The sequence below is a fragment of the Astyanax mexicanus genome, chromosome 16, assembly GCF_023375975.1.
Source record: "Astyanax mexicanus isolate ESR-SI-001 chromosome 16, AstMex3_surface, whole genome shotgun sequence".
NCBI lineage: Eukaryota > Metazoa > Chordata > Actinopteri > Characiformes > Acestrorhamphidae > Astyanax > Astyanax mexicanus.
Window position 1 is genome coordinate 29,377,638 of NC_064423.1, and position 24,650 is coordinate 29,402,287.

The window sequence follows — 24,650 nt, forward strand, 5'->3', positions numbered from 1 at the left end:
AGTACCTTCTTAGACAGTTTGTGGTCATATAGCTTGTTGTAAAAAAGCATAAGCACTAGGTATTTAAAAGTTAAAAGAAATGAAAGAAGAATGACAGCACTGCGTAACAACACAATCACATACTGGTGGTGTTTGAACTACTCCAAACATAACTGGAAGGCAAACTATACCAGTTAATCTGCAAATCTTATTCAGAGGATGCAAAGAAGTGTAATTCTAATATTTAATTTAATACTTACAGTAAAGCCTATGGAAACATTGATAAATACTGTAAGATTTTTGTGTAATAACAACATTGGGTACTATGTAGGAATGGACAACAATTCTATTTCAATATTTATTGCAATAAAAATGTTTAAATGACAATTTATTTATTTATTTTATTTTATTTTACAATATTTCATGTATTATTTACATGAACTTGTAAGTTTATTTTCTTAGACATACATACATGTAGGTACATGCATCCACTGGGTACATATTTGGCAGATTTAGCAGAATTATAACTTTATATTAAAATAATAAATATATTGTCATATAGATTTTGGCCATATCATCCAAACCTACTATTAAGTGAAGCATTCAGATCTCTATCACTGGCAAACAATATTTTGTTGCTCAGACCAAAAGAGAGGGAGAAGTAACATTAGTAATTTGGCAAAGGATATGCTGACCTAAACCTGAAAAATACACCAGAAATATGTTAGATTTTGCACACTTACACATGAGGTCCTGAGGAGCCAGACTAGTCATTTAGTTAGGCAGAAAAAGCCAATTAGGTTTAGGGGTTTAAAATGTTTAAGGTATAAGAACATCACATTTCATCTTCTCACCTTTCTGAAGAGCACTGTTATCTGTATCATCACAGGGTTCAGCCTCCGTTTCCTGCATTTCTCGTGCCTCGGTCGATTCTATATCCACAGAACCCGAGTCCACCACTGCTGGGTTAGAACTATCCTCACTTCTGAGCTCAGTCCCACTCAACTGCTCTTGAAGTAAAAATGAAGAGTCTACCGTATCAGTTGCATTGGAGGTAGACAAAACACCACCCACAGAGTCACTCTGGTCCAAACATAACTTGAGTTGATCCTCTGTAATTGTCCTCGGGCTGCTTTGAGTGATTGTGGTGTCACCCAGTACCTCTCCTTCTTCTGACTGGTGACCAATGATGGGGTTTTGAGAGACATTTCCATCTTCTTGTTCCTGTTCAAGGAGTCTTTCATTATTCTCTGGAGTTTGACAGCAGTTTCCTTGAGTTCTAGAGTCACCCACTTTCACTGCTTCTTCATCTACTGGCTGGTCAACTGCAGAGGTTTGAGAAGCTGATCCCTCTTCTGGAACGCTGTCACTGTTCTCTACTGGAGGAGGAAGAAGATCCATCTCTTGTGTCAGCTGGACAAGTCCATTTTGCAAGGTGATATCCTGTATCCTCTGTTGGCCTTCTAAAGAGTCATGACTCTCTAATGAACTCTCGTTCTCTGTGCCTTTTGGTAAAGTTACCCGAGACTCCTGGGACATTGGCAGAAGTGCCTCTGCGAAGGTCCCTAACTCTACACTTTCTTGAGGGTCCTTGCCAGAAAGTCCTTGTACCACTTCACTAGTGCTACAGCAGTCGGTTTCCTCTGGTTCTAAGGTGTCTTCACTGCTTGGGGTTAGAGACTGAGGTTCTAGTTCTGAATCTATTTCAGGCTGCAAGACCTCACTGGAGCTTCCCAAACTTTGTCCAGCACTCTCGTTTCCTGTCACTGTGGCGCTTGACTCCTCTGGGTATGGCTCCCCTGAGGCTACTGGCTCTTGATTGTCTGTTTCCGTTTCACCCTCAGGCAAGTGAAAGTTGTCTTCAGAGGCATTGTTAAGTGTCACTGAAGAAGCACCATCTACTTCAAAGAAAGATTGACACATTCTTTCACCTTCAATATTCTCTGATGTGTCTAAAGGTGCCTCAGGGTTTTCAAGAGTTCCATTCTCTTCGCAAGTGTCCTCTGTACGATCATCAGAGGTAGCTTCATGGTGGCAGGATGCATCTGATTCTTGTTCTTGACACTGTTTGATTACCATTTCACCCGTAGAACATACAGTAACTGGGGTAACGTCTTGCAGATATTCAGTTTTGTCTTGTGTAGGTCCTTCTTGTCCTTGTTCCTCAGTTCTAAGGTCTTGGTTGTCAACTGTCTTCTGCTCACAGGAGACTTGACTGGCATTGATTTCAGTGTCTTCCAAGGTTTGCACTTGGGTATCTGCTGTACCTGCAGAGGATAGACATGTGCAGCCACATGCATCCCCTAGCTCAGGCTCACTTGAGCCTTGGCCATCTATTTTTTCACATGAGGTAATTGGTCCTTGATCTATTGCTGGTTTTAGGTCATCTGGTTCCTCCTTAGATGTTTCCTTAAAACTCTCTTCCATTTCCAAAGAACCCAAGCACACATTCTCCAAATCTTTTTCTTTCTCTTCGTCACTTTCTACTCCCTGGGAGCACGATTCCACATCTGAGCTTTCAGGTGTGTCCAAAGATTGAGTGATCCCCATATCTCCTGTTGCTGTTTCCTTGTGTTCTGATTGCTCTTCCTCCTGATCCTGAAGCTGGTCCTGCTCTGGCCTCTCAGGGCTGCACTTCTCAGCATGGACCCCCTTTTCAGGCCCCTCAGCAGAGCCCTGTGCCTCACAGATCGATTCCCGAGCTCTATCAGTTTCCACTCCCTCCTTTCCACAGGATGAGGTTTGGTGGGCTGCGCTTTCCCTCCCAAATTCGCTCTGTAAGCAGTCACCACTATCTCCCTCCTTCCTCAAGCCCTCTACTATGCAAGCAACTGTGCTTTCTGCTTGCACTCCGTAATCTGCCTCAGTGTTTTCACAAGTACACACCCGCTTCTCGTCATCATTGCTATTGTCCGAGGGAGGTGCAGGATCGCTGTAGCTCTCCCTACACCGGAGAGGACCTGGGCAGCAGCAGCAGTCACCCTGCTCGGTTTTGTTTCCTTTGACACACACAGGAGTAGACCCTTGCTCTTTGGAATCGAGAGAGTCGTGTTGTGGCTGTTCAAAACAGGCCTGTCCCGTCTCTGGGTTGTCTGCACATTCTCCGGTGGTGTGCGGAGACTCGGGTTGCTGCAGCTGAAGTGTAGCTCCTCCCTGAATCTGAATAAGAAAAAGTAAGGAACAGCCTCAGGGTTTTTTCTTCTATAAGAAAGTTGCTTTTGAAATCTTATCAGTCAACATTAGTGCTGGTAGTTATGTAGATCACTGAGTCAGAATCTCACTCGCTTGTGGGTGACGTAGATTATAATAGAATAAAAAAAAAGTCGAAGGACATCTTATTAAATTTTTTTTGTCCTAATTAATACTTTTATAAGCACAGTATTAGAAGAGGTATTTTTTAGGAATTAGTGACACTTACTATGAATTCTGTATTCATAATTCATTATGGATGCATTAACTATGCATTATATGTTATACATAATACCTTGTAATGGCCATCATAAGAATGTATAACATCCCACATGTACTAACAGTGACATATACAGTACAAGCATGTGACTTTATAAGGAGAGATTACATTGTGCCTTATAGTATCTGTTCATCTGTTTAGGAATAGGAGTGGGACAATATATATTGATGTATAGATAAAATTATCATTATTATTTTTGAACGTGGTGGTACTTTTCAAAAGAATGTGGTAAGTGGCATTTTTTTATAAATCCATTCTTATGAAGTTACATACGTGTAATTTATAACATGCTAGTAGGTCTCTATAAGTACTTATGAATTCTCACACAAGCTTATGACAGTCATTATAATCTATTATGTATATTATATAATGCATTATAAATACAAGAATTACAGAAAAAATACAAAAAGATTATTTAAAACAAAAATAATGCATATACATTTATGTTTTTAAAAAACTGTATAGCAGGGTGTTGATCTGTTATTAATCTTTAGGAACAAAATAATTTAAAGGAATTAAAAAGAAAAAGTAGCTGAAAAATGGGGTAGCTCTATAGGGTGACTCACCTTCCTCTGCATCAGGCAGCGAAAGTCTTGTAAATCTGCCTGCAGGCTGCATGGAGCAGTGCCCGGCTGGGTGCCCAATGCCAGGGTGTAAGTGTTCAGACAAGGGTGGTGCTGCACCACACCAGCACCAGAGGGGATCTGTCTGTGTGTCTCTGTACTATCCTGAGTGCCAGTCTCCACCCTGTCCAAAACAAAAAGGAAAATCATGTATTTAGAAGACACACCAAAATGCTCAAAGATCAACATACATTGTATGGACAAAAGTAATGGGACACCAGCTTATCCATTAAGTTACTAAGGTCAGGGTGTTGGATAAGTACCACCAGATGGAGCAGCAACACAGTCCTAGTGCTTCATAGATAAGTTGTTGGAGGGATTTTTAATCCTCTAGGTTATGCCTGGCATAAGGCATGGTGCCAGTCGGTTGTTCATGGTTAGTTGTCTGATCCAGAGAATGCTGTTCTACTGGCAATACTTGGAATGTGCATCTGCACGACTGTATCAGCGAAGGGTGCAAGTTAAAGTAGCCGATTGCATATATTTACTAGGATTGTCTGCAAACATTGGGATATACAACATTGTGTACATTATATAGTTTACCAGCATTCACTGAACAAATATAGTTAAAGCTCCACTAGTTAGGATTGAGATTTTGTGCTCGTGGGCTCCCCCTACAGTTGCAGAGTGTAATACATGTTTCAGGCTGATTAGTTTATCTCTCGTTTTCTGGCTTTTACAGACATATTCGGTCTCTTTCCAGCTTCTGCCAGAGTGTCTGTATGTTAGTTTGTAAAGAATGAACCAGTAGTCCTTGTAGAACTGTTAGAACTAAAGGTTGGAAAGCAGCTTGCAGTTCTCGCGAGCGTTGGTCACGGCCGCCTCGGAAAACTTACAGAGTCTGGTTTGAGCTCAGAGGAGCTCCAGCACAGACACGAAAACACCGCTATTCCTTCTATTACACCTGAATAGAAGCGCTGCAGTGAGTTTCAAGTTGTAATTTTACTTCTTTAAAAATATAAAAAATCAAAGAAATCCTACCTAGTGCTGCTTTAAATAAAGATAAGTTAACAAATTTTCTCCAAAGTGTGGGTTCCTGTGAGCAACCCCAGCTGAAGTCAGTTTGCTCTTTATGAAGTGTAATGGGTGACACCCTTCCAGTCTGACCTACGTATGATATTGTGCAATCCTGGGTGGAGTGGACTTCCTTAGAATGAAAGCAGTGAGTGCTGCCTTCTGAATCATCTGAAGTGACATGATGTTCACTGGGTGGCCAAGTATGACGTAAGTTATTGTATAAAAAAAAAAATCACCCAATTATTTGTTAATAACAGATTAAAGCAGTGCTCTGTTAGCCAGCAGAAACACGTGAGAAGAAAATCGGGGAACTCAACAGCAGAAAGTTAAACACTGCGGAACATTACATTAATTTAGGATTTGACTTCTTTTCAAAAACCTATAGTATTTCTTCTCTTTAATCCTTATGTTACAGCATATCCAAAAACCACTGCAGAGTTTTTGTATTTGTAAAACTCTGCAAAACAGAGTTTTACCAATACAAAGGATCATTTTGACTCTGTGTGATTCTTAAACAATGCATGAAGAACAAAAAAGCTAGAAATTTGATAGATGTGAAGCATGTTTGTAATGGGAAAACATCCATATAAAAAATGATCCTTTGTATTCGTAAAACTCTGTTTTGCAGAGTTTTACGAATACAAAAACTCTGCAGTCGTTTTTTGGATATGCTGTAACATAAGGATTAAAGAGAAGAAATACTATAGGTTTTTAAAAAGAAGTCAAATCCTAAATTAATGTAATGTTCCGCAGTGTTTTTGTATTCGTAAAACTCTGCAAAACAGAGTTTTACGAATACAAAGGTTCATTTTGACTCTGTGTGATTCTTAAACAATGTATGAAGAACAAAAAAGCTAGAAATTTGATGGATATGAAGCCTTTTTGTAATGGGAAAAACATACATATACAAAATAATCTTGTGATGACCAAATTTTATCTACTTTTCTACCCAATTTGGAAGGTTAACCCACTCAATGTTGGTGCTGACCAACATCCTACAGGGAATGATGTGGGGAGAGAGCATCACATACCCAACCAATGAGAGAGCAAGGCCAACTGGGCTCTCTCGGACTCTGGCTGCTGATGGTACATGGCATGAGCTGGGATTCAAATCAGTGATTCTCAGAACATACAAGGTTAAGGCTTTTAAATACCTTTCAGAATGAGTCCAAAATTACCTTTAAAAACCCAGGCACGCTAAACCGTCCATTGTTTTGACTGTGTACTCTGTACTCACTGTGTAAAAAGCTCCAGCATGGCGCTGTGTCCTCGGCTGTCGGCCAAGCTAGCTGGGGTGTCCCCCTGTTTGTTGGGAAGGGCCAACGCCTGCTGAGCTCCAGGCTGCTGCAAAAGGAATCGAGCCACTCTCTGGAGCCCACGCCGAGCAGCCAAGTGCAGGAGAGTCTCCTGAGGTTCCGGGGCTTCAGAAGAAAAGTGAGTACAGTCAAAAAGCAAGAAACAGGCATCTATACTTGTTCTTAATAAATCATATTCAGACCATCCCTGCTTTCATGTCAATATTAGCTGGTTTACTGAATAATGCAGTCTGTCAAATGAGTGATTTAGTAATTTATGTCTATTGTTTGCTGCCACAAAGAGCGAGAGACAGCCCGTCCCTTCTTATTCAGCAAGCCAGAACAACAGTGACGAAGGCATGGCATGCTCAAGTGTTGAAAAGACTATGCAAAATTACTGCTAGTGCTGCCATGACATGCACTGCACTGTCTGCCTCACACAAACACTCCAAAGTAAGTAAGGCCTATGTGGTCCAATAATCCAATTCCATTAGCTACACCCCTCTGTTTTGCAGGTGTCCACCTAGTGGGAAGCTGCTATATTTTATATTCATTAACTCATAAAAATCAAAAATATAATTTGCTCTCATAGTGAACTCTAAAATAAATGAGCTGAGAATATGAGTGTTTCAGCTGAACTATTCTTGTCCAGCTAATTTACTTATTTAAAGGGAATGTTTACTTTGTTATCTAAATGTTCTAATATTTGCTTAGAGCTCAGAGTGGAAACCATATTTAAGTAAATATATAGAACATTGATTGCTCACACTCTAGATTTCGGACGCCCTGTACAGGTTTTTAAATATCTGACATATTTATTTTATACAGACCCTGAGAATAAACATAATTTAACTTCATTTTTATTAACTTAAGCTGTAAAATACCTTAGATATTAACTCAATATGACATTCTGCAAACGTTTTTGATGATAGTAAAGGGTTTAGTATTCAGAGTGTGCCTCTTTAGTATGGCATACTGTTTAAATCATTCTACAATAAAACCCAAGCTAAAATGTTTAGTTTTATCTCCTAATGCTTAATATCTGCCGATACCAAGCCAATTTGTTGACTGATACTTTAAAGTAAATTTTATTCAATTTTTATTTCATTAACAGTTTATCTACTGTTTATGTAAAAGTTTACATAATGGATTGATATGCTGATTGCTGACTACAGCTGTTAAAAAAAATACATAGATACTTTATAGTTAGGTGAATGTGCTATAATGTTTAGGGTTTACATAGCATGCGTGTATTATTACTAGCATTAGCCTCTACTGATTTTTTTTTATTTTTTTTTAAAGAGATCAACAATATTTGAGGAAAATTTACAGCAACTAATTACTTTAACAGTATGTCATTGTGGTGGGCATGATCTCATATTTAGGATCTAAGTGATATCGACCTCTTTGTTACATTTATTTGTGTTTCAAATCTGATGAAAACAGCTGCATGGAGGATTTATTAAAATCATTATCCCAGTAAATATACTCTGAAGAAGCTTTTGGCAGATGTGCAGTGCACCTACCGATACAGTTGCCCAGGATGCTCCAGCCAGGTGGCAGTATGAGGTGTGAAAGAGCGAGGGCCAGGTTCTGATCCATCTTCTCACACTCCTGCAGGGGGATCTGATGCTCGTCCAGCAGCAGAGCTCCCTCTAGCATGTCAGCCCGGCCCACAGCTCCCACCAGGAACTGGGCCATGTCGAAGGCCAAGTCCTGGACGAAGCACATGCGCTCTGAGGCGAGCTGATGAACAAGGCCGTCGGGGTCTGCACCGCACACAGTGACCACAACTGACTCACAGCAGTCATGAGCTATAAAAAAAAAAAGAGAGAGAGAGAAAGAGAGAGAGCGAGAGTGAGTGAGAGAGTGAGAAATATTAAAAGAAATATGGGGTCCTAGGCAATATACACTAAACAGCCCAAGTACTGGGCTAATTTAATGTTTATACTAGAATAAAAAAAACATAGAAAAGAGTTTATTTTGTGTTTGTTGGAGCGAATATTTCTACTGTTTAAGGAAGGCAATATACAAGATTTTAGGACATTGCCATGAGGACCTGATTACATTCAGTCCTGATGATCACTGCCCCATCTCATCCCCAGCTCCACAAATGATTTCATCTGAAAGCATGGGATGGAGAACCATCATTCCAGAGAACACAGGCCCCACTAATCTACAGCTCAATGCCTTACATAGCAAAATGCATTTATTAAAAATACTTGGACATATAATATATAAAAATGTGTCAAAAATATTCACATTCATCACTAAGGCAGAAGTATGCATACTAGGGTTTACTGATACTTGATACTTCTGCAGAAGTATCAACTTACGCTTTTTACTCAAGTAAAAGTACTAGTTTCAAAACTTCTCAAACTATAAAAATATAATTAATATAAGGGGTAAATGCAATTAAGAACAAAAGCTAAGGCTGCACCACAGGATCCTATTTTGCAATTTTTTTCAATCAATTATTAGTTATTAATGTATGAGTGGTATTTTTTTTGGCACACTGTTCTCAGCTAGAAAGCATCCAATCAAATAAGCCTGACAATATCCTTATGATAGGATTCAGAAGTGTTTAAACCGAAATATAACCAAACTAAGCATGGATCTGGCATTCCACAAGCTAGTATCAGCTAATAACATCTCAGCATTCCAACATCAACACATTTAACACTAAAGACTGTTCTATTTTCTTCATAAACTTATATAATTTAGTATCCATATCCCATATGGAAAAAGCAAACACTACTGAAAGAGCTATGAGGCACAACAACATGCCTATTTTTCCACACTTTGCTGTAAACTTCAGTAAATGACAGTGTTAAGGTGTCTCCTTCCTTACAGCAGTAAACCCAAGTCATTATCTATATGGCAAACCACACCCAGACCATAACCACAGCGGCTGGAGCCTGTGGTTGCTGTAAACATGACGGCCAAGTCTCACCCCAAAGAGAACCACACTTACAAGACATGGTCAATGTCCAAGGTTAAAGACGTCAGTCCAAAAATAAAGCAGAGCAAGGCTGTCTGAATGCACAAACTGTACTTGCCTTTTCCTATGTAACTTTAAAGGGAAAAGGGGACTGTGTTATATTCCGGTGGTTTCCAGTGGGAATAATCACACAACACAGCTTTGTTTACATCAGTGTGAAAAGATCACTCAACATAAAGCAATACTAGTCAGGAAATGAGCCCAGTAAAAGAAAAAAAGCTCCAGCATGCTAAATCATTAACCTGCCATAAATGACACATGCCATCATGTATTACTCATCTTACACTTATCAAAAGCCTCATCAGCACAGAAAAACTAAAGAATATCCCACAAGTCTGGAAGTTTCTCCATTCCGCCCCCACTCATCTTTAGCCTACACTGGCATTAGCCCTGACCCACAGTAAATCATTGACCCAGGCCATAATGACCAGCTATGCTAACCACATTCTGCGTCAGTGCATGCTGGTAAGCCAAGCGCCAATATGTAAAAATGAATATCTGAGTGGGTAGTATTTGTTGAGGTGAGTTCTTAAGCGTCTAAGACCCTGTCACTGCTTTACTGGCTGCCCTACATTGAAGCAGAACCTTTAATAGGTATCATTGCCATGGTATACTATAAAAAATTAATCCACAAGACATGCCTAATATTTTTAAAATGATCTAACCCAACTGTGTCATCACAATCAATTAGGATCTTGTCAAAGCGTCACAGATTCTTAGGCTTGCCCTACATTTTCCCTGTATTAGACTAACTGTTCCTGCTGTCTAATGCAGATCCCATCCCTTGACAAGGGCCATCAATAACTGTCTAGAAGCTTGGATGGTGCAACTTTTCTCAAATGTGAAGCCACCACAAGTCTAGCACCTCTGTCGGCTGGTTGATATGTAGCTTTGCCCAACCCATATGTTTTAAAAACAAAATGTACCATTTTTTTTAGCTTACTTGCCTCTGATTTGCCCATACAGCTTTGGCTGTAACATGTATTTGTCTTATATTGTAGCTTTAAACCAACGGAATGCAAACAATAAAATAAACAGTGTGTCCTGATAAATTTTGTCACATTTTTTGGTTTTACATTTATTTAGCTAACTAGTCCTAACAGAGTGTTCCCAGAATTATATATATTGAAAATATATTGAAACTAATAAAAAATCTATAACCATCACTGGTAGTGTCAGCCAACTGCAGTACATTAACTGCAGTACAACTAATACATCAGCAAGTGTCTGCTTAAAATATCAGCCAAACTGTCTAATGCCACTGAGGCAGACGCTGATATAATTCAGATATCATTTTGCATACATAATCTTTAGCCTTCAAAATGTGAATGAGAAGGAGAATAATTTTGCGAAGACATGAAGTGATTTAAATATGGATACAATTTATATGATTAAAATGTACATAGATTTCCCAAACTTGGGCTGGAGCTCTGTGCACATTCTCCTTTAAGTCAGAATGGATGAAGAGTGCCACACTGTTAGACATAACACTGTAGGCCAGAAAACAGGTGGGGTGGTACTTGGGCACACCTCCAAAGTATAGCTTTTATGTGGTAAACTCTGAAGTAAGACTTTAAAGAGAAGATGACAAGCAGCAGCTAGAAGACTTCCCTTTATAACAAAATATGTTTTCAAAGGTAGTCATCTCTGAGCTACTGAATTTCCTTTGTTTCTACGACGCCCAGTATTGAGTCTAAAGTTAAGTATATTAATTATCAGCTAATTATACCAGGTATGCATTAGTTAAATAACTAATGCCTCTTAAATAAATACATTTGAATAGAATGCATTTCATTTTAAAACAAGTTCTTTTTCAACATAATGACACCATTCTGTAACCCGTACTCATGCATCTATGAATATCAAAATCATCTCCTGACTGGTAAATATGGATCTGGAGTCCAGTTGGGTTGCATAGCTCTGTGTACAAAATAAGATACTTCACTGCATCCAGTCTGATAACATGAATGCACTCTCTGTGGGCCTCTGTGCACCCTGCTTTGCTTGCTGCAATCCACCTGAGCCCTTAATCAGATCAGGGGGCAAACATGTTTTGTTGACAGGCCTGAGTGCTGCCACATCTCTCCAGGCTTGACAGGGCAGGCAGACAGGTTGGCAGGAGCAGGATGGTCGAGTCAGTCTGAACAGAAACTTACATAACGGATAAAGCAGACAGAGGCTGACCTTCGGCTCACATGAAGAGTCTACAGTATTGTTCAGTGCAGTACAGTATTAAACACGCTGTTTCCTGCCTGTGATGTGCAGTACAGGAATGAATGGCCCGAGTTATCTAAAGTAAACACAGAATTTGAACACGTTCTCCAGCCGTCTATTATGCTTCTGGTCAAGCGTGGTGGACAAAATTCAATATATCTTCTTCTGAATTTTGGACTAAGTAAGTAAACAAATAAAAAAAAACTTTAGACACACAGTCCGGGACATGTTACTCACTCTGCTGTTAAACGTTTACTGTATGATTAGACAGTCATGGTGGCAAGCACACTCATTAATATCTGAATCAACCTTAAATACACTAATGTAGCTAAACATTATACACAGTGTTGTGTATGAATGCACCAATCTAATTAAAGGATAAAGGATCAGATATCATTACTGATAACAAAATTAGCTGAATTGACAATTAAGCCAATGCATGAGATTGATCCATTCGCTGAACCCGGTGCCCAAACTAAGGACAGCAACATGATTCATTGCTAAGGATCAGAGTATCCTACAAATAAAAATCTACTTATTTACAGAAATTCAATCCCAGTTTAAACCCACTGCATGTGTAAAGCCTTTCATGACATACTAAACAAGTCTCTATTTGTCTCTAATTCAACTGTTACATGTCCTGTTTTATAACAGAAAATTTAAGAAAATTCAAAGGACACAGTCAAGTGTTAACTGGAAACATTTTTTTTTGTGAATTTAATAGAACATACTGCGAGATGGAACATACCTGGACACACCGCCTGCAGAGTGTCATGGCTAACCCTCAGGGTGCTGCTGAGGTATCTCTGAGTAGATCCAGTAAACACCAGGAACAATTCTGCATCTTCCCTGATGCCTCCTGCTTCACTGAGCTCCTCATCGCTGAGTTGAACTGTTAGCACACAACTGCCCTGTACCAGAAACAACAAGAATTACAATCAGTCCTCAAGGTATTTTCGCATTTTTCATCACAGCTTTGGGCAACTGAGACAATTATACACTGGTACGCCAAAAGTCTCTTGCCACATGCCATGGAAGCAAAAGAACTATACAGTGGGGTAGGGTTGGGCAGTACCATTCATACTATTATACTGTGACAAAACATTACCTTATTCTGTCATGGCCCCTTTCAAGAGTAAACTTCTTCGACATTTATGGTAAAAAAAATTCTGGTCAGTTCATATGTTGAAGAAGACGGACGGAGCTTTAGAGCTAAGCTACAACTACAGGAGCACGGGGTGTGTGTAGCTAGTAAACCTCACAGCATAACCCGCTTTTCCGGAGCTTCAGAACCAAGCCCTGTCTCTGGGTTAGAATGTTCTGGTGCTGTCTTATTCTCTATAAACTGGGAGGTGCGACAGTATGGGTATTTGGGTGAATGTGTTAAATTTGGCCCCATCAACTATAGACACAGCTTCTTTTCTAGTGTTTTGTATTGTTTTCAAAACACTGATGTTGAGCAAAATTCTCAAATGCAACAAGCGCTTTAAGTAGACTAAGTCTATTTCCTGTTCTGTATTTAGCACGCCTATCCATGAGAAATGCGTGTATTTACACTCTGTCATCTATTAATCACACATATATATATATTTGTACATTTAAGTTTCATTACAATTTTTGTAACGTTACATATGTAAACGTCACGTAAGATAGGTCACAGTGTCTACGCCTGATAATCTAAAAACTCTTTGCCTGAAGAAAGCAAAACGCTACACACAATAAAACATTGTAACAGACTTGATTCACGCACACACAAAATAAAAGCATAAAGTAATAGAATGATGAGTTTTATTCTGTGCATTAAACATGATACTTCTATAAATGCGTGTTTTGCAAAAGTCTCTCACTTCTTGCACCCCACTAGTGCCACACAGACAATACTCTCAACCTGGCTTAATTGGGCAATGTCCATAAAGGCTTTTGGGTGAAATGTTAAAAGATTATTAGTCTCCTAAAAGTGACATTCTAATGGTAGAGGCAGAGCAGTCACGTATTATGACAGCAGCTATCAGAATTGTTAAAACCCGTATGCCAAAAAGCGTTTAATGTAGCTCATGTAACTTAGTATAAGTAAAGCGTTCATACACGAGAACAAAAAATTAGAAATAACTGCCTTCTACTGTCACACAACTCGGAAAGTAACAGAATTCGGTGTAACACTGGGAACAGGAATATGCGTAAATTCCCATCGTAAATTCCCCCAAATTTTGTTTTTTTACTGAGAAAAAAAATTTTTATATATATATATATATATATATATATATATATATATATATATATATATATATATATAAAACAATTTTTTTCTCAGTAAAAAAACAAATTTTTTATATATATATAAAAACACTTAACTAACTGAAACTCCACTTCTAAACATTAGAGGAAAATGACAGCGCCACTGGACAGAAGAGCTCAGGTGTTTTTCCAGGTGTTTGTTCTACAAGTTAGTTAACTTAGATCACTTGCTAAGCTAACCTCCAGTACAGATACACCAAGTAACAGCTCAGTACACCTGTTTATGACTAACTAAGACTTTAAAAAACGCTTTCGAGACACTAAAGTCTTAGTTAGGTTCGTTAGTTCGCAAGCTAGTCGCTAAAACGCTAACCGCTAGCAAGCTAAACGCTAACACGCTAAACGCTAACAAGCTAAAATGCTAACCGCTAACGCTAACCGCAGAACCGCCGTCTTTGGACCGCGTTGCAGCTAAATAAGGCTCAAACAACACAGTGATAGAATTTAAAGCTTCAAACCTGCGCAAACCGTCGAGTGAGAGGCTTTTGAGGCCTGCCAAGAATGTAAACTCCTGTATGCAGCTCCACCGGCTCTACCTTTTACACGAACAGAAAAACTCAACGAGCTGTGGACGGTGTGTTTTTTCCCACCTGTTTTCAGGACTGGTTCAAATCTAGAGAGCGCCCCCTTCCTGTAGCAATCTTAACTGCACATAAATGAATAAGGTATTTCAGCCTGTATTAGCGAGACACAGAGCTGACATTTAGTACATCAGATATGCCATGTTCATGCGTGTTCATATTCCTCATTTGAAGATACCATTAAAATATTTGAATACAGCAGTATACACAAATACCGTCATACCGCCCAACCCCAGTGTGGGGCTTGAATGTAAAAGTGATTTCTTTCTCTTTGAATATATAACTAAGTTATACCCATATCTTTATGACATATTCCCACTACACATGTGACACTGTGAGTTTAAGTATGTTCACACAATATAATCAACAATGTTGTTTATTATTATATATGTCAACAACAAATTTCATTTTTCATTAATCATTATTTTTTGTAAAAGTACCAAATTACACAAAGTGCTGGGGAATGGGAGATGCGTAAATGGCTCACTCACACAGGTTACACTTAACTTAATCAGTGTGTCCAAAAGTGTCCAAACACAACAGATTACATATTTACTCACTAAATATCAGTACTTTCCACATTTAAACAACCTATAGACATTAAAATGCCTCATAAACCTTATGTTCAGCTGCTTATATTGTTTTTAGAGATGGAGGACATGGCAGAAATAGTTCTTGACTAATCAACTAATCGAAAAAATAATCATAAGATTAGTCGACTATCAAAATAATCATTAGTTGCAGCCCTACTTTCTACTCCTTGCATTAAAAAAAATCCTTGTTACTCCTATATCACTTCAGAATATTTTTTTTCATTCCAGCTTCTTATTATTAAAAAAACCTATCCAGATAAATGATTTTATTTGATTGTGATATGATTTGAAGTATAAACATAAACAATTCCGACACCCTATTAGTGTATAAATTATCCATCACAACTGCACACGTCACGCCACACTTCAGCAAGAACATAGCAGATGTATGTAGTTTAGTATGAAGATGACTCAAAAGAACTAGATTGAAATGTCCCAACTAACATTATTTAATATATTTGCATTATACTGATTTTTTTTTTACATTAACATTTAATATAACATTATAGTTATTATGGTTTCAAGAAAAAATGTGTTTTGGGGAGAGGGGTAGTGCACTATAGGACCTTGTGACCTGGCCTAAGCCTTTGCCCTTAATTGCATTTTTTCCCCTGTACATTACTTCTACTTTTACTCTTACTTTTGAGTAGTTTTGAAGTCAGTACTTTTTACACTTTTACTTGAGTAAAAAGCTTTAATTGACTTGACTTCGACTTCTACAGAAGTATTTTAAACACTACTACCTATACTACTACCTGAGTAATGAACATGAACATTTTTGACACCTTTGATTGCATTCCACCTCCATCTGTCACTCACCTATCAGGCCTGAATAAATAGCATACATTTGTTATACAATCTACTGTATTTGTAGCTTGGATGCACCATTTGATGTGAAACACAAAAGTAACAGAAGGCAGTGGGCAGATGCAGAATTCCATCAATGTTTCTGTAAAATTCATATTTTAAACTTCTTTACTCAAAAGCACAGTTCTCTCAGAAGCGGAAGTAGTTTTCCACAGGGAATTCTATATTTGTAGGGTCAACAGCCAGTGTAGAGCTGTAGGCGGTTTTCTAAAGGGTCTGCTGGATTGCTCTGGACAGCAGAAGACCTCAGAAAGGGAAAGTAATAGCATTTCTTTTAGCTGGACATAAGACTTCAACACATCATTTATAGGATGTTTGATGATCACCACCAGTATTGGATGCAGCACCATGATTCCAGAGAGCACAGCTTGACTGCTCCACAACTTAGTGCTGGGGGCTATATACCCTTTTAGTCCATATTTGCTGCCAAAATATTTAGGTTTATTATTTAGGCTTATTCTATTGGCAATGGGTGCAAGTGTAAAGTAGCTAAATGCATTAATTAAAAGGGACGTCCAGAAACTTGTAGTGAATACAGAACGTGTAGTGTAATAACTCTGTACAAAACCTTACAGTCATTATTAGCTTTAGCCTTTATCTAAGGCAATGCATTCTCTTAATTTATACATATACTTTTTAGTACATAAATAACTATAATAAAATTTCTGCCTTTAGGAATTTCTACAAGATAGAGGCCAGAAAACAGCCAAAAACGAACTATGATTATAGCTGAGTAGCTGTACTGGTATTGTTTTCTGACTGGAGCATTATTGTATTGAACCTACCTATTAAGGTATAACATGATATCCATTGGTGGAAAGCTCTTCATTGCTAAAAATACATTGAAAACTGAGAGTTAAGAGTTAACTCTGCTGAGAAATAACTGAATTCACACTTCAGTTAACAGGAAACCGTGTTCTTGTTGGCCTGCCGAGATTACCACAGAGAGAAGTTGCACAAAACCTCACACTTAACGGTAACACACTCTGATGTTCTACAGGATGACCACACCCTTCTTACACAGATATGTACAGCACTGTGCAGAGGTTTTTTACACACCTAAAACTAAACACTTTATATAAAACCATTTATCTCAGCCATTAAACATATCGGTGGTAAGAATCCTTTTGAAACATATGCAGATAAACATAATTATAGTGAAAATTAACAAGCTATCTTGTCAGCTAGTTTAAAGAACAAATTGATTCATTTTCATCACCAGCTCGTCTGATTTATCATCAGTCACACAAACAATAAAAATGCGATCTACACATATAAACCGGTATATCAATTGCTTTATTTTGCTGTTTCCCCACCAGAGGGCAGAAGTAACACTCATAGCTTTGGTGTGCACTATTTAAAAATAAGTTAATAATTAAAAAAAAATATATATATATATATATATACACAGGGTGCATTTTAAAAGACACAAAATGAAGATATACCCTCATTAAATATATATTTAATTGGAACACTGGTTTGATACAATTTTGATCAATAATAGCACAATCAACTAGTCTGTAATTAAAATATGCCATGAATCTTTCTATTGACTGCATTTATGTGTTGCAGGCTCTCTGAATTACCAAAGACTCGGCCCCCAAATTTGACTACTTGCAGTTACTGCTTCATTACTCCATATGGTGAATGAATGAATAGGGTAAATCTTCGGTGAAGAATTATTGTGATTAATACAATTGTTTTAAAAGTGATTAACACTACTACTATAAATATAACCCCACTTTGCCAATCTAACATTGATTATTTTATTTATATCTTAAGTCTAAAAAGTTTAAAAAGTGGGATTAATTGCAATTACTATAGAATAGTGTTATGATGATATTTTTTTACATTTTCGATGAACACTACTAATTGTAGAATAAAGTTAAAATTTGTAGCAAAGTAAAGTAATTACAAACTCGGGTTCCATCATATTATATTGTATCAAAACGTACACAATAATATTGCAAAACTCCCCTGAAAAAACACAATAGTATAAAAAATATTGTGATAATAGCAACATTCATGAAAGCAGGCTATTTTGTAGTTGTTTTACTATTCGCAGGATTTAATTTTAATTGTTTGTGTAGCAGTTTATATGCACTGATTAAATAAGAAGAACTTTTCTTATTTTGTTTGTTAAATTTTTTTATTGTGTTAAACTACTACTACTTCATTGGAAATCAGGGTCTTGGTAAGTTTACAAAATATTTTTTTTTAGATATTATGTATTTAACTGTACTACATAAAACTTCAATACTTACAGTTGTGGTCAAAAGTTTACATACACTTGTAAAAAAACATAATGTTATGGCTGTCTTGAGTTTTCAATAAGTTCTACAACTCTTATTTTTCTGTGATAGAGTGATCGGAACACATACATGTTTGTCACAAAAAACAGTCATAAAATTTGGTTCTTTCATAAATTTATTATGGGTCTGCTGAAAATGTCACCAAATCTGCTGGGTCAAAAATATACATACAGCAACAAAATTTGTCAATTTTGGTGATGTAGCGAGTTGTGTCAATCAAATTAGCTTCATGTCATGGCCTCTTCACTTCTTGTAAGTGATTCTGATTGACTACAGCTGTTGACTTCTCATGAGCCCATTTAAATAGGGCTCATTTGACCCAGTGATTAGACTCAGCTACAAAAGCTACAATGGGAAAGTCAAAGGAACTCAGTGTGGATCTGAAAAAGCGAATTATTGACTTGAACAAGTCAGGGAAGTCACTTGGAGCCATTTCAAAGCAGCTACAGGTCCCAAGAGCAACTGTGCAGACAATTATACGCAAGTATAAAGTGCATGGAACAGTTGTGTCACTGCCACGATCAGGAAGAAAACGCAAGCTATCACATGCTGCCGAGAGGAGATTGGTCAGGATGGTCAAGAGTCAACCAAGAATCACCAAGAAGCAGGTCTGCAAGGATTTGGAAGCTGATGGAACACAGGTGTCAGTCTCCACAGTCAAGCGTGTTTTACATCGCCATGGACTGAGAGGCTGCCGTGCAAGAAAGAAGCCCTTGCTCCAGAAAAGGCACCTTAAGACTCGGCTGAAGTTTGCTGCTGATCACATGGACAAAGATAAAACCTTCTGGAGGAAAGTTCTCTGGTCAGACGAAACAAAAATTGAGCTGTTTGGCCACAACACCCAGCAATATGTTTGGAGGAGAAAAGGTGAGGCCTTTAATCCCAGGAACACCATGCCTACTGTCAAGCATGGTGGTGGTAGTATTATGCTCTGGGGATGTTTTGCTGCCAGTGGAACTGTTTTTTTGCAGAAAGTAAATGGGATAATGAAGAAGGAGGATTACCTCCAAATTCTGCAGGAAAACTTAAAACCATCAGCCCGAAGGTTGGGTCTTGGGCGCAGTTGGGTGTTCCAACAAGACAATGACCCAAAACACACATCAAAAGTGGTAAAGGAATGGCTAAACCAGGCTAGAATTAAGGTTTTAGAATGGCCTTCCCAAAGTCCTGACTTAAACCCCATTGAGAACATGTGGACAGTGCTAAAGAAACGGGTTCATGCAAGAAAACCATCACATTTAGCTGAACTGCACCAATTCTGTCAAGAAGAGTGGTCAAACATTCGACCTGAAGCTTGCCAGGAGCTTGTGGATGGCTACCAAAAGCGCCTAGTTGCCGTGAAAATGGCCAAGGGACATGTAACCAAATACTAATGTTGCTGTATGTATATTTTTGACCCAGCAGATTTGGTGACATTTTCAGCAGACCCCTAATAAATTTATGAAAGAACCAAATTTTATGACTGTTTTTTGTGACAAACATGTATGTGTTCCGATCACTCTATCACAGAAAAATAAGAGTTGTAGAACTTATTGAAAACTCAAGACAGCCATAACATTATGTTTTTTTACAAGTGTATGTAAACTTTTGACCACAACTGTATTTGGTTGCAGTAGTATATTCTAGAAATGATCATATCACCAAAAATACTGTTGTCACAAAGGAACCCTGAAATATATTACTTCTGGGCTATATCGCCCCGCCCACAAACACTTAATGTGAAGGTGAGACCTGGGGTTGGAATTAGATGAAGCCACTGCGGCTCAACCAGTTAAAGCAGTATGTAAACATAAACTCATTATACACTGGAATTCTCATTTGATGCCTTCAGTGGTAAAAAGTGGGAATATGAACTGCGCTCCTCATATCTGCTTACGCTCAATAAGCCTCTACTTTCCTACAAAGTGGAAACAAAATATGATTCAGTATTGCAATAAAATCCTTGGGAAACTCAGAAGCAGCAAAGGCAAGTAAGAAGAGATTATCCTCCCTTCAGAATGTATTAACCACCTATCATAATCCAGCCGCTATCGCTGTCATCGCTGCATTCAGTTCTGCAGTGCTTTGTCTGATCTGATATCTTTTCACCTGTTTAATTGCAGCGTGTTAGCACCAGAATAGGTGTGTTTGAAGCAGTATCAGATTTCACAGCAGCGGGTGGGGAAAGTCCCCTCTGAGGGAGCTCCTCTTTGTTGACTGTGCTGGGTATATGATTGAGGGCTGGAACGGCAGTAATCGGACACCTGCCATACACGCCTCTGCTGCCTCTGCGCTTCAGAAAGGTGCTGATAGCTCTGCATTAGCCTGTGGTTCAGCCCTAAACTGGGGCGAATTTCACAAAGGAGGATTTCCCAGTTAGCTGCACAGCTTGAGACTTTGAGATTTGTCGATTATAAATATCTGAATGTAAAACCACTACTTTTTGTATAAATGCTATTTGTATTTATTTTTATATTTCTGTTCATATTAAGTAACTAAAAACTTTCACCAGATATGGACTTCATTGTGTTTCTGATGCACATCATTTAAAAACAAGTAAAGTATATCCACAGCGAAGAAGTGCATGTTTGCAGACATAAAATAAAAGTAAACCCTTGTTAAATATAAATAATTAATTGGAATAATAAATCCTTGACGAAACACGCACATTTTACAAAAAAGGATTTCCTTGTAAGCTGCATAGATGGAGCCAAACATCTGGGGTTTGTCCCACAGTTCTGAATTTTATCTTGGGTTATCTGGTTAAATGCATACAGCCTGCTTTGTAAAAATGTAAAGTGGATACTATAGTGTTGCTTAATGGTTGCTACAGTATCACAAAGTGGTTGCTAAGCAGTTTCTATGGTATCTCTAGATCTTCTAGGTGGTTGCTCTGGGTTTTATTGGTGTAATTTGCATCATTGTAACATTGTAAGCATTTATGCATCATGTCTATTCATATGGCATAAAAATCACAAAACCACAGGCCTAAATCACACAATCAAAGCAAATAATTAAGGGCAGTAAAAATGTTATTGCTATTTTAAAGACCGCCTAAAAATGTTATGTGGAAAAATTATTTCACAAAACTTATTTGCAATAATTGCAATATACAATGGGGCTTATATTATTTACAAATATTAAGATATTACCATACAGGTATTTTATGTTCATTCATTCAGGGCTAAAACACAGGTTGTATTTTTCATTCTCAACCATGTTATGACAAAAATGTATGAAAATGTCTTACCTGTAATAAGTCATTATACTAAGCTAAGTGTTACTTATTTAATTAGTTAATTAATCATGTTTTCACGCACAAATTGGCAAATCTGCAGACTTTGTAACAGCAGTAAACTGATAGATAATATTTTTCTTATTAACAACAACCCATTTCATGATATCTATAGAGCAGGCTTGTAGACCTGAATGTCTGGAGTTTTCAGGGCAATTAACACCCTTATTCAACTCCACAGTCATCCTTTTACTCTTTTTTTAAAAGATTATACTGTACACCCACCTTCACTCTGACTCAGCACATGCTTCAGGATAGAAAAACACTGCTGAGTTGTGCTTGTCAGCAATGATGTTATCTGTTTAAAACATTTTATTAAACGAACAGGAATACAGGAGGAGCTGTGACATCATACTTACATATAATGGAGCCTGGAGTGGATTAAGTTTCATGACACTGGAGACTGAAAAGAAGAATAAAACAGTATTAGACAGCGGCCCTGAGGAACAACACTGTTATACACTGCTATACACTCTTTATGCTGTTTTCTTTCAGACCTTTTTTTAGGAAAAAAATATGAGACCACTTCAGTTTCTGAATCAGTTTCTCTGATTTGGCTATTTATGTTTGAGCATTTATTTGCAGAAAATGAGAAATGGCTGAAATAAAAAAAGATGATGAGCTTTCAGACCTCAAATAATGCAAAGAAAACAAGTTCATATTCATGAAGTTTTAGGAGTTCAGAAATTAATATTTGTTGGAATAACCCTGGTTTTTAATCACAGTTTTCGTGCATCTTGGCATGTTCTCTATCACCAGTCTTACACACTGCTTTTGGATAACTTTATGCCACTCCTGGTGCACAAATTCAAGCAGTTCGGCTTGGTTTAATGGCTTGTGTTCATCCATCTTCCTCCTGATTATATTCCAGATGTTTTAAATTTGGTACAATCAAAGAAACTCATTTTTAAGTGGTCTCTTATTTTCTTCCAGAGATGTATTTATTCTAATGAATGATGTGTTAAGGTATAATTACAGGCTTTCCAATCATCTAGAAAAACACTGAATTTCCAAAGCCATTAAGGTTAGATTTAGGAATGGTGAGTCTGGAGAATGGTGGCTCTATATGGACATATACGTGAGGTGATGAGCAGTGGAGTTCTGGATTTCAGGATCGGTGTGTTCCTTGTTTCACTGCCATGATTTTGTAGGGTTTGGTAACTGGCTGAAAGAAAATGTATTGAACTGTCCTGTAATTCCTGCCAAACAAAAGCAGCTGACGCATACCATCAAACCATAAACAACCCACATGCCGCAATATCCAACTAAACATATTTCTGATGCAGGGTAAATACTGAACTAAAAAAAGAATCAAAGCATGAAGTCACGCCAAACACTGTGAATGGCCTTCTGCCTCAGCACTCAATCTGGTCTGATTACGACTGGTTGTGATCAGCTATCTGCTTTGACTTGCACCATGAGTCTTGCTAAGGGTAATTATATTAAGACATATTAACACATACAGCTTCCCTATTGTTGATAAATATTCTAATCAAAGAAGGTGGTTTAATAGTTCTTTGAGTGATGCAGCTAAAGAACCACTTTTATCTCTATAAGTAATTAAGTTGACAGTTTATTTAATATGTTCAAACATTTAAAAGGTTTCACCTTCACACCTCTCTTTATGGAACCAGAATTGGTTCTTTTATGGCATCCTTTGAATAACTCTTTGAAGGATGTGGTCAATTTTAAACAGCTAAAGCTGGTGAAACTGCAAGACGACATCAAATACACCTGTTTTTTGTTTTATGTGGACAATGCCAGAACATACTTTTTGGGGAGAGTACACACAGGACTAAATTAAATTAACACTGAGAGTGAAAAGTTTAACACTAATAAGTGTTGATTTAACACTAACAGTGTTGATTAAACACTGACAAATTTCCTGTGCAGTATTTAAAATTAAATAAATTAAATTAAATTAAAATATTTTTTTCTATTAATGGTTCAGCCCTAACAGTGTATAAGATAATAATTCACTTTTAATTAACAAAGAATGACAAAAGTGAGTTACAAATGCTTCTTAGGTTGAATGGGATTAAGCCAGCATTCTGTGAAGCATGTCCAACTTCACAAGAGTAGTTAAGACATACTGTACTGTATTTACTGCCAGAGCATGGACAGGTCAGCCTGAATACACAAATACTGTAACTACAGAAAATATTAAAACAGAAGTGGAACATTTTTTTATATTAGGTTGTACACATTTAAGGGTTAAAGGTTTACTGTGAAATGTATAATGACTCATCCCAGATATTACATCAAGGATAGACTAGTCTAGACTAGACTAGATATCTAATTATGGTTAATATATTTTCCAGACTTTTACAGATAGTCACTTAGTGCTCTTGATTGTGATTTCCTTGCTCATTGGTAAATAAATAGAGTAGGAATTACCAGACAGGGATCAGATAAAAGGATAATCAGCTAGCTCTAATAATACCCACTGTCCTAATCCTCTTGCCTTAAACACTTGCCTTGCCGTAACTTACCTTTGTACAGAAACTGAGAGTGGAGGAAAGCTACCACACGATCACCTGATGTTTCTTTAAATGGGAAATTTCTGAGGCATATGCATAAAAAGTCTGTCTTTTTACATGGAAAGGTTCAGGCCTAATAAACCTCATTTAGTATATTAGTATATTAGTTTATCCAATATTGTATACCTCGCCCCAGCTACCAAAGTGATTAATACACTAATCTAGCCAGATAACGAAGGTCACAATCACTACCATTAAATGCGCTATCCACTGTGGGTGGTATTGTCATCAATGATGCACTCCCAGTACACATATGACACTGTGGATCGAGGAACATTAAATGCCCGCACAGTTTTGATAATGGAATATCCAATTCTTTTGGAACCCACTTTCAGGCCTCACTCCAACTCTGATCATTCAAATCGCCTTGCCACTAGCATGCTGGGCAGTATTTAACCTCACTTACATGATAACAACTAACAACTTAAACAATTGTGAGCATTCCCAAGCCATTCCTTGAGGTAACACTTTAGGGTCAATTTACATACTGCTGTCCCTTTACGTCTGGCATGTCAGTCTACCAAAATAATCTCCTAAATAAACTATATAGTTAAAGGGCGTTGGGAATGGAAAACTACAGAAAGTTAGGT

General features: G+C 37.7%; 1 protein-coding gene and 1 long non-coding RNA gene across 7 annotated transcripts in view; one reads left to right on the forward strand and one right to left on the reverse strand.

Moving 5' to 3' along the window:
* The window catches only part of LOC103041349 (A-kinase anchor protein 13), a 91,907-nt gene that overhangs the window by 54,160 nt on the left and 13,097 nt on the right, over positions 1–24,650 (reverse strand). For all 6 annotated transcript variants that reach the window (XM_049465332.1, XM_049465335.1, XM_049465334.1 and 3 more), the window contains exons 2-7: positions 21,880–21,923; positions 12,347–12,509; positions 7,910–8,197; positions 6,326–6,509; positions 4,015–4,195; positions 834–3,138 (exon numbers count right to left, since the gene is read on the reverse strand). In XM_049465332.1, coding sequence (XP_049321289.1) covers positions 834–3,138; positions 4,015–4,195; positions 6,326–6,509; positions 7,910–8,197; positions 12,347–12,509; positions 21,880–21,912 — 3,154 coding nt within the window. In that variant the 5' untranslated portion in view covers positions 21,913–21,923. The remainder of the gene's footprint in view (positions 1–833; positions 3,139–4,014; positions 4,196–6,325; positions 6,510–7,909; positions 8,198–12,346; positions 12,510–21,879; positions 21,924–24,650) is intronic.
* LOC125782175 (uncharacterized) lies at positions 3,019–6,423 on the forward strand. Its single transcript, XR_007424735.1, has 3 exons — positions 3,019–3,152; positions 6,050–6,224; positions 6,337–6,423. It is a non-coding gene; the product is annotated as an uncharacterized LOC125782175 (long non-coding RNA).